The sequence below is a fragment of the Amblyraja radiata genome, chromosome 4 (assembly GCF_010909765.2).
Source record: "Amblyraja radiata isolate CabotCenter1 chromosome 4, sAmbRad1.1.pri, whole genome shotgun sequence".
NCBI lineage: Eukaryota > Metazoa > Chordata > Chondrichthyes > Rajiformes > Rajidae > Amblyraja > Amblyraja radiata.
Genome location: NC_045959.1, coordinates 111,648,274 through 111,665,023, shown reverse-complemented (window position 1 = coordinate 111,665,023; position 16,750 = coordinate 111,648,274). Strand labels below are relative to the sequence as shown.

At 42.8% G+C, this 16,750-nt stretch overlaps 1 protein-coding gene across 5 annotated transcripts in view; it reads right to left on the bottom strand.

Annotated features, from left to right (window-relative positions):
- The window catches only part of ppp1r17 (protein phosphatase 1 regulatory subunit 17), a 527,342-nt gene that overhangs the window by 498,268 nt on the left and 12,324 nt on the right, over window positions 1-16,750 (bottom strand). For all 5 annotated transcript variants that reach the window (XM_033020267.1, XM_033020264.1, XM_033020268.1 and 2 more), the window contains exon 2: window positions 13,666-13,769. In XM_033020267.1, coding sequence (XP_032876158.1) covers window positions 13,666-13,744 — 79 coding nt within the window. In that variant the 5' untranslated portion in view covers window positions 13,745-13,769. The remainder of the gene's footprint in view (window positions 1-13,665; window positions 13,770-16,750) is intronic.

The window sequence follows — 16,750 nt, the reverse complement described above, 5'->3', positions numbered from 1 at the left end:
CTGAGGGGGTCCTAATCTCCCTCTAGTCACCTCGTTCCTTTAATAAACATAAAATATTTAAGTTCTAACATGACTTTGCAGCTCCTGTATTCAACACCCTGACCAATGAAGACAAACATGCCTTAGGACTTCTTCACCACCCTTTCTAAACGTGGCACTGTTTTCAAGGAACTATGCACTTATATTTCTTGGTCCATGGTCAACAGCATTTCCCAGGACCTTTCCTTTCACTGTGTCCCTCTGCCTTCATTTAACTTCCCAAAATACATCCCTTCACACTTGTCTGAGTTAAATTCCATATGCCATTCCTTTGGTCACTTTCTCAGTTGATGTAGATCCTGTTGTAACCTTAGACAACCTTGTTTAGGAAACCTGAACTGCTGTGGGACAGGCAACTAAACCATCCTATTGCCAATGAGAGAGTGGTCCTGACCCACCATCTACACCATTGGAGGCCCTCAGACTATCTTTAACCAGACATTACTTTATCTTGCACTAAACGTTATTCCCTTTATCCTCTATCTGGCAACTGTGGATGGCTTGATTGTAATCATGAACAGTCTACCTGTTGACTGGAGAGCAAGCAACCAAAACGCTTTTCATTGTACCTCAGTACTGGTGCAAAAAAACTAAACGAAGCTAGTGTTCTGATAAATCATGGAAATTTGATCTTTGTTGCAGGTAAAACTTTCTGTGAGTTACACCACTTTTTTGCTTTTACTCTCTGAGCAAATTTCAACAAAACATTTCTGCTTGTATGCATCAATTTGGTCCCACAGTCCGCTGTAAGATAGAGAAGAGGCGACTTAACTTGAAGTGATTCAGAACAGTTCCAAAGTGTAGAAAGCAAATTCTCGGCAGAAGTGTCAAGAAAAACCTTTCCCAATTGCAGGTGAGTGAGATCCAAGTATTTATTACATGAGAAGATAAACAAATTGAGAAGGAAGAAACTATTTCGAGTGAAGGAAAGTCAGAAAGAAAAAATAAATATTCACAATTGCTCTCCAATAGGTCTTTATTCTTTGGAGCGCAGAAGGTTAAGGGGGGACTTGATAGAGGTCTTTAAAATGATGAGAGGGATAGACAGAGTTGACGTGGATAAGCTTTTCCCACTGAGAGTAGGGAAGATTCAAACAAGAGGACATGACTTGAGAATTAAGGGAAATAAGTTTAGGGGTAACTTGAGGGGGAACTTCTTTACTCAGAGAGTGGTAGCTGTGTGGAATGAGCTTCCAGTGGAGGTGGTGGAGGCAGGTTCGATTTTATAATTTAAAAATAAATTGGATAGTTATATGGACGGGAAAGGAATGGAGGGTTATGGTCTGAGTGCAGGTAGATGGGACTAGGGGAGAATAAGTGTTCGGCACGGACTAGAAGGGCCGAGATGGCCTGTTTCCGTGCTGTAATTGTTATATGGTTATATGGTTATATGGTTAATAAGAGAGCAAGTCTGGTTTCAAACAGCAGGGGGTGCATGGATCCTGTCAGGTAACTTCAGGCTGCAAAATGAGGGTTAAACTGCAAAATATGCTTTGGCTCACAGACTTGTTGGTATGGCATAATTTTCAGCCCTTTGGTTCTCAGGTATGCACAATTCTGACGTGAAGTGAAATCACAATACTCTTCTTTTTCAGCAGTTGCTTAGGATTGGGGAAGACAAAGGCCAGACATGAAAAGCCAGAAGGTGTGAGACAAATGGATTGAAAGCTTGTGAATGTGAAGCTAAAGGAAGCATTATAGTAGGAGAGAGGGGGAGGGGAAAAATAGGTGCAAGTCCAGATGGAGCATTTTGGGAAGAAGATAGAAGCAGGTAGAGCGGGGCCGGGGAATATGAGATTGGAGGATGTGGCGGGGAGATTGCCAGAGGTGATGAGATCAGAGACTGTCTGCGAGATGATGGCCAGGTTTACATCTGTGGGGGTCATGCCCAAGGAGTAGGTATGAGGAGGAGTATGAGATATGGCGCCTGGCCTCAGCTCAGTAGAGACCTGCATTCCAGAGTACGATGCATCTCCCTTGACAGCGGGTTTAATAACAATGTAGGGATTGTTGCTGAGTGAGTGCATCTCCTCTAACCAGAGATTTATGTGCACCTCCTCTAGCCAGAGGTTCACATGCACCTCCTCTAACCAGAGGTTCATGTACACCTCCTCCACGGCATCCTGATGTGGCCTTCTGTACAGCAGTACCAAGCAACCGTTTCACCGAATACTTGCACTTGACCCACCAAGGCCTATTGGATCTCTTGACTGCTAACCATTTTAACTTTTCGTCCCATTCCCATGCTGAACTTTCTGTACTGGGCCTCGTCCATTGTCAACATGAGGGTATGTGCAAACTGGAGGAACAACATCTCATATTCCGCTTGGGTTGCTTACAACCCAACGGTATGAGCATTGAATTCTCCAATATTAGTTAAGCACAATACCACTTTCTTCCTTCACCCATTGGTCCCCTGAGCCCTACCCGGAATCGCACCTATTTCTCCACTCTCTCCTTCCACTGACATGACTTCCTCTAGCTTCACTCTTCAATCCTTTTGTCTCTCACCATCTGTCTTTTCAGCTCTGGCCTTTGTCCAGTCATCTGCCAATGAACCACCCACCCTTCACCTGTATCAGACTGATTGTGGTGGGGGGGGGGGGGGGGGGGTACTGGAAGAGAGGGCGGGCATGACCAAGCCTGTCCATCTATCACTTGCCAGGCTTTGTCATACCCCTCCTCTCTTCCAGTTTTCTTTCTTCCCCCACCACCACAAATGAACAAATGTCCCAACTCAAAATAGAGGTGCATAAGATCATGAGAGGAATAGATTGGGTAAATGCACAAGTCTTGTACCCAGATGAGGGGTATCAAGAACCATTGGACATTGGTTTAATGTGAGTGGGGGAAAGGTTTAATAGGAACATGAGGTGGTAGTTATATAGACTGAGCTAACAGAGGAGGTAATTGATTCAGATGCTATCGCAAGGTTTAAGATGCGATAGCATCTGAATCAATTACCTCCTCTGTCCAATGGTTCTTGATACCCCTCATCTGGGTACGTTTAGAGGAATGTGGGCCAAATGCAGGTAGGAGAGACTAGTGTAGATGGAGCAAGTTGGCCCAAGGGCCTGTTTGACTCTATGATTCTATGACTCTGAAATGTCACCTATCCATGTTCTCCAGAGATGATGCCTGACCCACTGATTTCCTCCTGCACTTTGTGTCTGGATGTACTTATCATGAAATTCATTACATGTGTGCACTTCACAGCATTACTTATTGATTCATTGGAGCTCCTGGATCTATACGTACGCATTATCTGCATAATTGATCATCAAGTGAAAGTGGAGACCGGTGGCTTTGGAGTGAAGGTGTAGGATCTCCTGAATCCCACGACAGAAAGCAAAGAACAAACGAACTTAGCTGAGCCAGACACATTTATTCCAGAAGCCCCTTTTACCTACATTCTCACCAATCATAACCCGTGTGCAGATAAAACCAATTAGTGCGTCTGACCTTGGAGTTTTTATTGAGCTCTGGCATGCTAAACCAACGTGTCCGTGAAGGCGCCACAAAGGTAATGTTGACTGATAGCTTCACATTTCTCCTGATGTATACATGGTGTAAACACCACAGTGATGTTAGCACTGATTGAATGCAGATTTGACACATCCCTTCACAACCATTTCCATGTACTGCATCTTAACATCTTGTAGGCCAAGGAGGACCCTCATCACACCCTTTGGACGTTTTCAAGAGACTACTGAAGCCAAACTTGGCATTAGTAGCTATGCATACAGGAGGCCTAGTGCTGGTTTCATTTAGCTTCTCATATCATAGTAGCAGGAGGAAAATACTCCAAAGTAAGCCTTCATTACCAGAAGGGACAGTGTAGAATGTTACTGGCCAGAATGCTCTAGTCCAGTGATTCCCAACGTGGGGCGTATGCCCCACAGGGGGGCAATTTGATTTTTAAGGGGGGCAATTGAGCGCGACTGAGGAGGTCCAATTTTTCGATTTTTATTTTTTTGGATTTTCCATCAGGTAAACATTCCATATGTAGTTTATGTTTCAGATGTTATTTTGAGTAAATAATTTTTTTGGGGTAAAAAAGGGGGGGGGGGGGGCATCAGGATTTTAGAGGTGATTAGGTGGGGCATGGCCAAAAAAAGGTTGGGAACCACTGCTCTAGTCTCTCCCCCTCCATACCCCAGTCTCTCCCCCTCCATACCCCAGTCTCTCCCCCTCTATACCCCATACTCAGGACGCAGTGCTCTTAAGATAGAAATAAAATGCTGAAGTAACTCAGCGGGCCAGGCGGCATCTCTCAGCATTTTAAGAGAAAGTTAGATAGGGCTCTTAATGATAGCAGAGTCAGTGGAGTCAGATATGGTGAGAAGGCACGAATGGGTACTGAATGTGAATGATCAGCCATGATCACAGTGAATGGCAGTGCTGGCTCGAAGGGTCAAATGGCCTACTCCAGCATCTATTGCCTATTGTCTATTGGAGAGAAAGAATGGATGAAGTTTCGGGTCGCGACCCTTCCTCAGGCTTCCTCGGTCTGAGGAAGGGTCGTGACCCAAAACGTCAGCCATTCTTTCTCTCCTGAGATGCTGCCTGTCCTGCTGAGTTACTCCAGCATTTTGTGTCTATCTTCAATTTAAACCAGCATCTGCAGTTCCTTCCTACACGAGCACTGTTCCTATTTGTACATGTCTAATTGCCACAGATTCATGGCTGAAACATTTGACTGGGAAGATAACTATTTAGAAGAGGATGATTCCAGGCACTGGCTGGCTACTGACATAAACCATTACATAGTGCACTCTAACATTCATGTAACACGTTCTTTGCTCAAGTAAATACATTATTTTATCTCTAGCACATGGATTTGCACAATTTGTGATTTTATGGTTGATTCAAAGACCATCATAATTGTTGTTTCAAAACATAAAGGTCATCACTCATTACCAATAAAATGCAAAATGATGCTAGATGCTTCCCTAGTAGAAGCTCTTATTGAAAAGTAAAAAATATAACAATGCTGTATACCTGAAATTAAAAAAAGAGAACACTGAAAAAACTCAGCAGGCAGGATTTCCAAAGATTCAAAAGATACATGGTGTTTATATTAAATTCAAGGCTGTGTCAAGAGAAAAGCAATTGTGAAAGAAAGTAGCACAAAGATGAAGGATCAACATGGCAATGATCAAGATCTATTAGATGGCAGAAATGGGGCTTAATGGCCTACTTCTGAACCTATTTCTTATGATTAGCATGGGATGACAGTGGAAGAACAATGGCAGGTGTTTCTAGGAATAATACAGGAGGTGCAGGATCAGTTCATTCCAAGGAGGAAGAAAGATTTCAAGGGGAGTAAGAGGCGACCGTGGCTGACAAGGGACGTCAGTGTAAAAAGAAAAGAGAAGAAGCACAATGTAGCAAATATGAGCGGGAAGCCAGAGGATTGGGTAATGTTTAAAGAACAACAGAAGATAACTAAAAAGACAATACGGGGAGAAAAGATGAGGTGCGAAGGCAAGCTAGCCGAGAACACAAAGGAGGATAGGAAAAGCTTCTTTAGGTTGTGAAGAGGAAAAAATTAGTTAAGACCAAAGTTGGACTTTGAAGACCGAAAAAGGTGAGTTTATTATGGGGAACAAGGAAATGGCAGAAGAGTTGAACAGGTACTTTGGATCCATCTTCACTAAGGAGGACACAAACAATCTTCCTGATATAGTAGTGGCCAGAGGATCTGGGGTTACGGAGGAACTGAAGGAAATCCACAATAGGCAGGAAATGGTGTTGTGTAGACTGATGGGACTGAAGGCTGATAAATACCTAGGGCCTGATGGTCTGCATCTCAGGGTACTTAAGGAAGTGGCTCTAGAAATTGTGGATGCATTGGTGATAATTTTCCAATGTTCTATAGACTCAGGATCAATTCCTGTGGATTGGAGGGTAGCTAATTTTTAAGAAAGGCGGAGAGAGAAAACAGGGAATTATAGACCAGTTAGCCTGACATCGGTGGTGGGGAAGATGCTGGAGTCAATTATAAAAGATGAAATAGCCGCACATTTGGATAGCAGTAACAGGATCGGTCCGAGTCAGCACGGATTTACGAAAGGGAAATCATGCTTGACTAATCTTCTGGAATTTTTTGAGGATGTAACTAGGAAAATGGACAAGGGAGAGCCAGTGTAGGTGGTGTACCTGGAGTGTCAGAAAGCATTTGATCAGGTCCCGCATAGGAGATTAGTGGGCAAAGTTAGGGCACATGGTATTGGGGGTAGAGTGCTGACATGGATAGAAAATTGGTTGGCAGACAGGAAACAAAGTGTAGGGTTTAACAGGTCCCTTTCAGAATGGCAGGCAGTGACTAGTGGGGAACCGCAAGGCTCGGTGCTGGGACCGCAGCTATATACAATATACATCAATGATTTGGATGAAGGGATTCAAAGTAACATTAGCAAATTTGCAGATGACACAAAGCTGGGTGGCAGTGTGAACTGTGAGGAGGATGCTGTGAGAATGCAGGGTGACTTGGACAGGTTGGCGAATGGGCAGATGCATGGCAGATGAAGTTTATTGAAGTTTAATGGCCAATTTTTGTGCCTTCCACCACAGTGATGAATGCTGTGGTGGATGTTTGTGTACATTTTTTTATCGTGTATTGTGTGTTCTTTTTGTACCGCTGCTGGCAAATTCATTATGTGCAAGTGCAAGTGAAATGAATTTGCCAGCAGCGGTACAATAAAAAAGAACACACAATACAAAATAGAAAAATGTGCAAGTGACGATTAAACTTGATTGATATAAATGTGAGGTTATCCACTTTGTTATCTAAAACAGGAAGGCAGATTACTACCTAAATGGCGTCAAGTTGGGAAAAGGGGAAGTACAACGGGAATCTGGGGGTCCTTGGTCATCAGTCTATGAAAGTAAGCATGCAGGTACATGGTAACCACCTTAAGACCACCAGGTCGTTTTTTCATCTTTTTGTTATTTTTAGCATTTGTTAAAAGTTTGTTTTAATGTACTTCGGTTTGTTTTATGTGGGGGGAGGGGGGAGGGGATCAGGGGAAACTAATTTTCAAGCTCCTACCTTCCCAGAGATGTGATTAATTTTTCGGATCACATTCTCTGGGCTCTGCAACTTTCCTTCGCTGGAGCTGGAGGCCTTCTCGGATGGTCGTGAGCGCCACCGCGGGGCGCGGACTTAACATCCGAGTGGATCTCTTCCCTGGGATCGCTCCCTGGGATCGCTCCCGCCTGCAGACTTACCATCAAGGGCTCGCTGTCTCGGGAGAGGCTAGTCGGGATCTCCAACGCCATAGAAGGTTTGACCAGCACGGCGCGGGACAGCTAACAACCCCCCAATGCAGGAGCTGAATGCCTCGACGCGGAGGGCCCGAACGCCGCTGGCTATGGGAGTCAAGACTGTCCTGTCAAAGGAGGGCTTGAGGCCTCCGACCGAGGAAGAACAAATGGACGGATTTGAACTTTATTTCGCCTTCCATTACAGCAGTGACGTGCGGTGAGGTCAATGGCTGGGGAGGCACTGGTTTCTACCCCATCCTAACTTAGTTGTGTGTGTGTGTTAGTTGTCTGTGTGTTAGTTGTCTGTGCGTGATGTGCGATTGCTAGTTGTGTGTGTGTGTTAGTTGTGTGTGTGTGTTAGTTGTCTGTGCGTGATGTGTCTGGGAGGAAAGGAGAGAAGGGAGGGAGGGAGAGAAGGGATGAAGGAGAGATGGGAGGGAGGGAAGTAGAGAAAGAAGGGAGGGAGGGTAGGAGAGAAAGAAGGGAGGGAAGAAGAGAAGGGAAAAGAGAGAGGGGAAGGAGGGAGGGAAGGAGAGAAGGGAGGGAGGGAATAAGGAAAGGGAGGGAAGGGAAGGGAAGGAGAGAAAGGAGGGAGAGGGTCGGCGGTGGGAGTGGATGCCGGGGTCCCGAGCCGAGAGTAGATTACTCCAGCGTGGGGCCCAATTGGGAGCTCTCAGCGGCCCAGAGCCTCCAAATCGGTCTCTACAAATCAACGAATCAACCTACCAGTCTGCGCCGCTGCTGCTGAAGCTAGCTAATGTGGAGGGAGAGTGAGGTGGCATCAATTACGTGGGCTGAGCCTACGTAATTGACGCTCGCTCTCCCTCCACTGGGCTCAAGACACGCCCCCTTGTGAGGCAGACATGATCGCTGCCTCCCCTGCTGCATTTTCATTGCAGATTTATGTGAGACCAGCGAGCCTAAATTTAATATATTTATGTGAAATAAGCTACCTGGACTATGGAACGTAAGAACATGTAATGAAGAGATCTACAAACATTAGATTGGTGACATACATACGTCGCTTCCTCACCTTTCATCTCTCCCTGTATTTGCAGCGGACCTGAGCAAATTTGGTGATTTTGACTATAAAAAATGATTAGATTCATATAGAAATGACATTTATAACACAGATCAGTGGAAAAATATTTATATATATATTTTTTTATTATTATTTTTCTTTATTTTTTTAACAGCTATTTTCATTGGGAGTATGACAGGTGAGGCTCTGCCTCCCCTGACCGCACGTCCCTGCATCACATTGAGGAATGTGTAGGAGTCACTGTGGTGGATGTTCATGTTAAAATGTCCTCAAATAAAATCTGATTCTGATTCTGATTCTGAGGTACAGCAGGCATTGAAGAAAGTGAATGGCATGTTGGCCTTTATAACAAGAGGAGTTATAACAAGAGGAGTCGAGTATAGGAGCAAAGAGGTCCTTCTGCAGTTGTACAGGGCCCTAGTAAGACCACACCTGGAATATTGTGTGCAGTTTTTGTCCCCTAATTTGAGGAAGGACATTTTGGCTATTGAGGGAGTGCAGCGTAGGTTTACAAGGTTAATTCCCGGGATGGCGGACTGTCATATGCTGTGAGAATGGAGCGGCTGGGCTTGTACATTCTGGAGTTTAGAAGGATGAGAGGGTATATTATTGAAACATGTAAGATTGTTAAGGGTTTAGACACGCTAGAGGCAGGAAACATGTTCCCGATGTTGGGGGAGTCCAGAACCAGGGGCCACAGTTTAAGAATAAGGGGTAAGCCATTTAGAACGTAGACGAGGAAAATCTTTTTCTCACAGAGAGTTGTGAGTCTGTGGAATTCTCTGCCTCAGACGGCAGTGGAGGCTGGTTCTCTGGATACTTTAAGAGAGAGCTGGATAGGCCTCTTAAAGATAGTGGAGTCAGGGGATATGAATCAACAATGTATTTATAATAATCCATAGGCTCTCAATACCAGTATTCCTGATTGAGTGGCGGGTCGAAGAGATTGTGTTGTGCACTCTGGCGACTTAGACATGTGGTTTCAGTCAAAGGACTGCAAGGTAATTCCTGATTCAGCCTTGCATTATACTAATTTCCACTGAGGGAAAACGCTGAGTATTCGTGGTGACTCTTAATCAAGAGTTGACAGGGAACTTGTATTCCCACATCAAGGGAGGTTCTGATTATATGTTATCAGTGAAATGTATGAATAACTAGATAATGCATCTTCCGTGGGTAGAAAAGCCAAAAAATATCCGTCCGTATGGTCAATAGAGGAACAGGGGTTCCGAGTGCAATCAGTGACCGCTCATCCGAGGATGAGTGGTCTGGCCAAGGACTAGAGGGGTATATTTCTGATACTTCTCAAGATTACAGAAACATGGTGCAGGCCGAATCGGGTTAGCATTTGGCTAATCTGATCATGGGTTTACTTACCCAGTTTAAGATGGATAGAAACATAGAAACATAGAAATTAGGTGCAGGAGTAGGCCATTCGGCCCTTCGAGCCTGCACCGCATACCATTCAATATGATCATGGCTGATCATCCAACTCAGTATCCCGTACCTGCCTTCTCTCCATACCCTCTGATCCCCTTAGCCACAAGGGCCACATCTAACTCCCTCTTAAATATAGCCAATGAACTGGCCTCGACTACCCTCTGTGGCAGAGAGTTCCAGAGATTCACCACTCTCTGTGTGAAAAAAGTTCTTCTCATCTCGATTTTAAAGGATTTCCCCCTTATCCTTAAGCTGTGACCCCTTGTCCTGGACTTCCCCAACATCGGGAGCAATCTTCCTGCATCTAGCCTGTCCAACCCCTTAAGAATTTTATAAGTTTCTATAAGATCCCCTCTCAATCTCCTAAATTCTAGAGAGTATAAACCAAGTCTATCCAGTCTTTCTTCATAAGACAGTCCTGACATCCCAGGAATCAGTCTGGTGAACCTTCTCTGCACTCCCTCTATGGCAAAAATGAGGCAACATGAAATTTAACAGTGCCAATTTTGCCTATTAATTCACGCCATGGTAAGGCGCCTGAAGCAACTCTTATTTACTCAGTCACGAGTGATGGCTGGGACAGCCTGTCTTCTCGGGCAGGTAGCTCTGCACGATTGTATGAGAAGCTTGTGAACAACATATGTGAGTTAATTTTAAACGGAAGTAACAGAGGTTTGTGTGGCTTTCAGTTTGAGCCTAGAGAAGCCTTTATGTGATAGCACATTTGACATTGCTTGTGCTGCTTTGTCATTTTCTATAGTACCATAAGTGGGACAATAAATGATTGGTTATTCACACGCTGTTCACTAACGTTATGCAGGGTGTCTTTTATTTGACCACTCTAATAGCCGACACTCATTGTAGTGTGCGATGTATATCAGTAAATTATTATGCAAATATTCTTCTACTTTTTCCTAATGGGAGCAGTATTTTAAGATGATTATACTGATCTCAGCATAAAGAACGCAGCCTTTACTCAATCTCTGGCTTGGTCTCTACGTCATAACTGACATTAGGGTAGCTTGTTATAGGAATGATCTCATAAGCAAAATTAGCTGGATTGCGTACATTTGAAGTTGACAGCATACCCACCAGAGCAGAGATCGGGGATGTCATTAGGTATACAAGTGCACTGAGTTTGCTAGTACCTATGAGATGAAAGATAGTTTCTTTTTTGTTATTCAATAGTCTCAAGATATTGCTGATGGCTCATTAGCAGCCATTAGAATGGATTTTTACTTTCATCATACAGCAAGAGGCTTACATAGTGCGTGTTAATAAATTATAAAATTTGGTTGAATATGTCTGGGTATTTGCAGATAGAATTCTGCACAGTGTTGCATGAGTTATTGTCTAACTCAACAGTCTATTGGGACTACGGTCCGGTTAAGAACAATGGCCATGTATGCAAGTTAGCATCATGATATTAATAACCCATGATTTTTCCTACCATTAATAGTTTATCTGTTTAAGTGTTTCACACACAGATTGGTTTACTGCATGAACCACAGAGCTTTGAAGTCTTCACGTAGTCACTCACGTGGCTTCAAAATAAAATAGAAAGATTAAATGGCAACTTACCATTTGAAGTTTGATCTTTATTTTATGAGAAGTTGAAATGAGGGATTACGTGCCCTCCACTCCCAACCCTACTTCTCATAAAGATCATTCGGTAGTTCTAAGCTTGTTAATCCTTCTATAGCTTAGGTCAGCAACTAGTCTGTGGTTTCATACAGCTGCTCTGAAGATAGTGGGTCCAATAAAGGGTCCTTACATAGATCTCTAACAGTTATGGCATAAACACATAATGTAGTGATGCATACAAGGGATGATGCTGGACAATATTAAGGTTTTTCATTGTTCCTGCAGCTGCATCTATCCTTGTAAACTTTAAAACATTCTCAATATTTTTTGAGTGGATTCATCCAAATAAGTGCTCGTAGTATTCTTCAATGTCCCATGATCTCTCTTATTCAGTAAATTATGAGAATATCCTTCAGTGTTTATGAGTAAACTCATCCTAGCAGGTGGAGGGTGATACCTGACATCTTGACTACAGCCGTGTTCTTCATGAGAAGGATTAAGGAGTTCAGTTTAGCTTATTGTCACGTATACCGAGGTACAGGGAAAAGCTTTTTATTGCACGCTAACCAGTCATCAGAGATAGAATACATGATTAGATAGGAGATGAATATTCAACACAGAACATTCAGCCTCTAAGGTGTCCTTGCAGTCATAGTAATTACATGTCTAGCCCAAGCAAGCTTCTGATTAATGCTCAAACTCCAAATGTTTCTGGTGGACTTTCAGCAAATGTAATGCACATAAACGCGCATGAGTGAAAATTAGACTCGCTTTTGTTGGAGATCAAATTATAGTCGTGTGGCATAAATATTATTTGCAACTCAACTCAGGCAATCAAGAGCTGATTGACTTTCAGCATGGGTCTGAAAGTCAATCAGCTGAAAGTCAATCAGCTCTTGATTGCCTGATTCATTTTGCCTTGTTGATAATGCCAAGACTCCTCATTGAAAGTACAGTGTAATTAATTCAGTCCTTATAGCTTGACCAGAGAGAGACTTCACTGTTTCTCTTACTCCCTTTCTTCTTCTTGATGCGCAGCAACACTTAATGCCACTGGTCTCATTGTCACTAGAATGTCACTAGGTTATCACAAGACACAGTGAGTGACAACAATGAAAACGTCCTTCCTTGGAAAATACATCCCTACACTGGACCAGGAATCAAAATCTGTACTTCATGAAGCAATGCAACCAAAGACTCTTGTCTCCATGGTATGATGGCAGATACCATTCCCATCACGAAGACAGAAAGTAGACCGGCTGAATTTTGGGATGGGCAGCCAACTGGTCCTTTTATACTAAAAATCACAATAAACACAATCAGTTCAAATAGCTGGGGTTTAACTTGGTTTAAGTGTGTATGTACTGATACCCGTTGACAATACTGATATTTAAATTGGAATATGAAATTCTTCTACTGTTTTTTGTAAATTCCCTTCCCCTTTCATGTCCAAATATAATATACTTTACTTTCAGTTTTTCCAGTGGAGATATAGTTAATAACTGAGAAAGTCAATCAACTGGAATGGGATATAGGTAGACGCAGAAAATGGGCACCAAGTGACTGATGAAATTGAGTAAAGTGATATGCAAAAGTAATTTGTTTTGCAAACAAAGCAAGGAGAGGCAAAAAGCCAGTTCTGCGCAGCAGCTTAGGAGATCACTCTTATAGATTTTTGAATGCGATATGAAAAATTTGGGTTTCATAAACAGATGTAGAGTACAACAGGGGGAAAATTACCGTGATGAGGTCACAACTAGAATAGCACATCAAATTCTTAGGAAGAATATGATGCCACTTGAGAGGATGTCACTTTACAAGAATGCTTTCAGGAATGAGGAGTTTCAGCTACAGGTTTGGGAAAAGGTATTATTGGGTACAGCAAGTTATGAGAACATTGTCATCTGCCATCAGTTTTATTGCATTTATGTAAACTTTCTTCTTGTATGTATTAACAACCAATCTAAATACATTGACAAATAGATTGCCCTTTCTGTTTTGCCTATTTAGCAAATGCATATTATCTATTGCAAAACAAATAACCTATATTTTGTGCCAAACATATTGACGATTGTAGTACATGGACTGTGAATCAAATTTGTACTTTGAGTATTTGAAGAGATGCGCCTTCCATCTGTGTCTCCATCTGGCTAGTTTGCCAATTTCATACCCTGCAGCAAACTCCACTCATGTTTCAAAGGAACATCTTGCACTCTTTCAGCTCGAATGATCAAATCTTTTTTCATTGGTGTGATGAACTGCCTTTGTGGACATCACACCAGATTAATTACCTAAGTGCTTGCATAGCTGATTGCTGCTGTCAGGCATGTCATCTTGTGCTTCAGGTGACCACACGTACTCTGTTGCCATGGTGTTTTAGATTCTTGTTTTAAATCTGCAATAGAAAAGAGTAAAAAACAGAAAGTCAAATGAAAAATTCAACCCAGTTTTCAAAAAAATAATGACAATTTATTAATTTATGTCTTAAATGTGAGAAGCAATGGGTAGTTTAGTGAAAGTCTCAAGAATTACGGTAATGCATGCCATTGTCTGAAGAGTGGTGGAGGCAGAAACTTACATCATATTTAAAATGTACCAAGTTGAACACTTGAAAAGCTATGGATTAAGAGCAGGACCATGGAACCTAATTGGAAAGCAACTACAGCACAGCCACTAACTCTAGCACTTTGTGTCTATATGGATATAAAATTGGCTGGGCCTGGTCAGAGGCAGTATTAGAGGATAGACACGAAATGCTGGAATAACTCAAAGGGACAGGCAGCGTCTCTGGAGAGAAGAAAGGGGTGACGTTTTAGATCAAGACCCTTCTTCAGACTGAGGTATTAAAGGGATGTTTTTCAGATGGGAGGCCTGTGGCTAGTGGTGTACCTCAGGGATCAATGATGAGTGTTGTTTTCCATGTTAATTAATGATTAGGATGCAAATGTGGGGGGACATGATTAGTAAGTTTGCAGATTACATCAAGCTTAATGGTATAGTGGACAGTGAAGGAAGTTATTCATGGGAGGTTGCTATGGGAGGTTGCTATGGGAGGTTGCTATGGGAGGTTGTTGTGATGTTTATCCACATCAGGATCTTGATCGATTTGGAAAGTGGGCAAATGAATGGCAGATGGAATTTAATGCAGACAGGTGTTAAGCAATGCATTTTAGGAAGTGACACCAAAACAGAACATTATTGGTGAATGGCAGGGCTCTGTGGATAGTTGTAAAACAAAGGAACCTAGGGGTACAGGTACATAGTTCCTTTAAAGAGGCGATGGAGGAAGAGGATGGTGAAGAAGGCTAATGGCAAGCATGCCATTATTGTTATATACTCCATTTCGACAGCATCCTAAGTCTGGGTCCCTGGTATTGAAAGGCAGCAACTCTACCGCTGCACCAATCCGCCCCTGATCTGGGTCAAAGTGATGGAATGGACTGTCAATAGTAATTTCAAACAGTGCTTAAAACAATAACTTGTTTGGCGATGCGCAATTTGGCTTCAGGAAAGACCAGCTGCCACTAAATTTCTTTGCATTCTTGGCATATATACATAGAAAAGAACTGAATTCCAAAGGCAAGGTAAGACATGGACCTACAGCTCTGTCATTACACTGAACCGTGTTGCCTCGGTCCCCCTGCCCAGGGATGTTGTCCACAGTCTAACATGTCCAAACATTCCTGGGCCAGATGTAATAGAATCAGAAATTTACAACGTAACAGCAGTACATTGTTCACAAGCCTGCCACAATGACACAATTTAAATCGAGTTCACAGCAAATAAGTAATTTGAAAAATATGCAGCAGAATCCCAGGCACATGGACTCAGGAAACACACAAAATCATAACATATATCAATTACATATAAGTTCTGCAAAATAGTGAAACAAATAATATGGCATGTAAAAACAAGGCAAAAATACACATTAGAAAACCAGTCCATGGAAGTGCAAGAAGTAGTCTGTAATGTTCTGTTGCTGAGGTAGCATTAGGCTTGTACAGGTCTGTTGTACAGGTTGTAGAAAGTAGCTGTTCCTGAACCTGATGGTATGGGACTTTGGGCTTCTGTGCCTCCTGCCGGATGGTAGCAAGGAGAAAAGGGCATGTTTTGGATAGTGAGGATCTTTGATGACAGATGCTGCCTTCTTGAGGTAATGCCCTATGTAGATGTTTCAAAAGTGGGGAAAGCTGTGCCTGTGATAGCTGAGCTCACAACTTCCTGCAGCCTCTTGCATTCCTGTAATTGCAATTGCCATAGCAGCCCCTGATGCAACTAGTCAGGATACTTTCTGCAGTGCCTCTGGAGAAATTTGCTTGTGTATTTGGCAACATGTCAAATCTTTTTAAACCTCCAAGAAAATAAAGATGATGGTGTGTCTCATATGTGTTTACACCTGTGTGCCGGGCCCAGGGCCTTTCAAGATTTCAACACCCAAGAATTTAAGACTGCCACACCACCAATGAAAAGGTGGAAAAGGTATCTTGACTTCCCCTTTCTGAAGTCAAAGATTAGTTCCATGGTTTTGTGGATTCTGAGTGAAAGGTTGTTGTTGCACCACTCATCCAGGTGATCTAGCTCTCTATTGTATGCTGACTCATAATCATCCGTGATTCAATCAACAACGGTGGTGTCATTGGCAATTTTGTAGATGGCATTGGAGATGTACTTAGCCATACAGTCATGTGTGTAAAGAAAGTAGAGCATGGGTAAACACAAGGCCTCGAGGTACACCAGCGTTGATGGTCAGAGAGGACATGTTATTACCAATACACACTGATTGAGGTCTGTCATTGAGAAAGTCAAGGATCCAGTTGCAAAGGGAGATGCAGAAACCCTGGAGATTGGTGATGAGTTTGGAGACAATGATCAAGTTGAATGTGCCACAGAAGGCTGTGGAGGCCAAGTCAATGGATATTTTTGAAGCAGAGATAGATAGATTCTTGATTAGTACAGGTGTCAAGGGTTATGGGGGAGGGCAGGAGAATGGGGTTAGGAGGAAGAGATAGATCAGCAAGGACTGATTTGTGGAGTAGACTTAATGGGTCCTAATGGCCTAATTCTACTCCTACCACTTCTGACCATATGACCTGATGAATGCTAAACTGTAGCTGATAAATAGCAACCTGATATGTATGTTCCCATTATCTAGATGGTCCAGAGCAGAGTGGAGAGCCAGTGAGATAGCATCTGCTATTGATCTGTAGTGGCGACAGCCAAATTGAAGCACATCCATGTCATTTCTGAGGCAGAAGTTCATTTGTGACATAAGCAACATCTAGCATTTCATACTGGAGGATGTAAATGCTAATGATATTTGTCAGTGATGTAGGTCACCATGCTCTTCTTGGGCAATGATACGATGATTCCATTTTG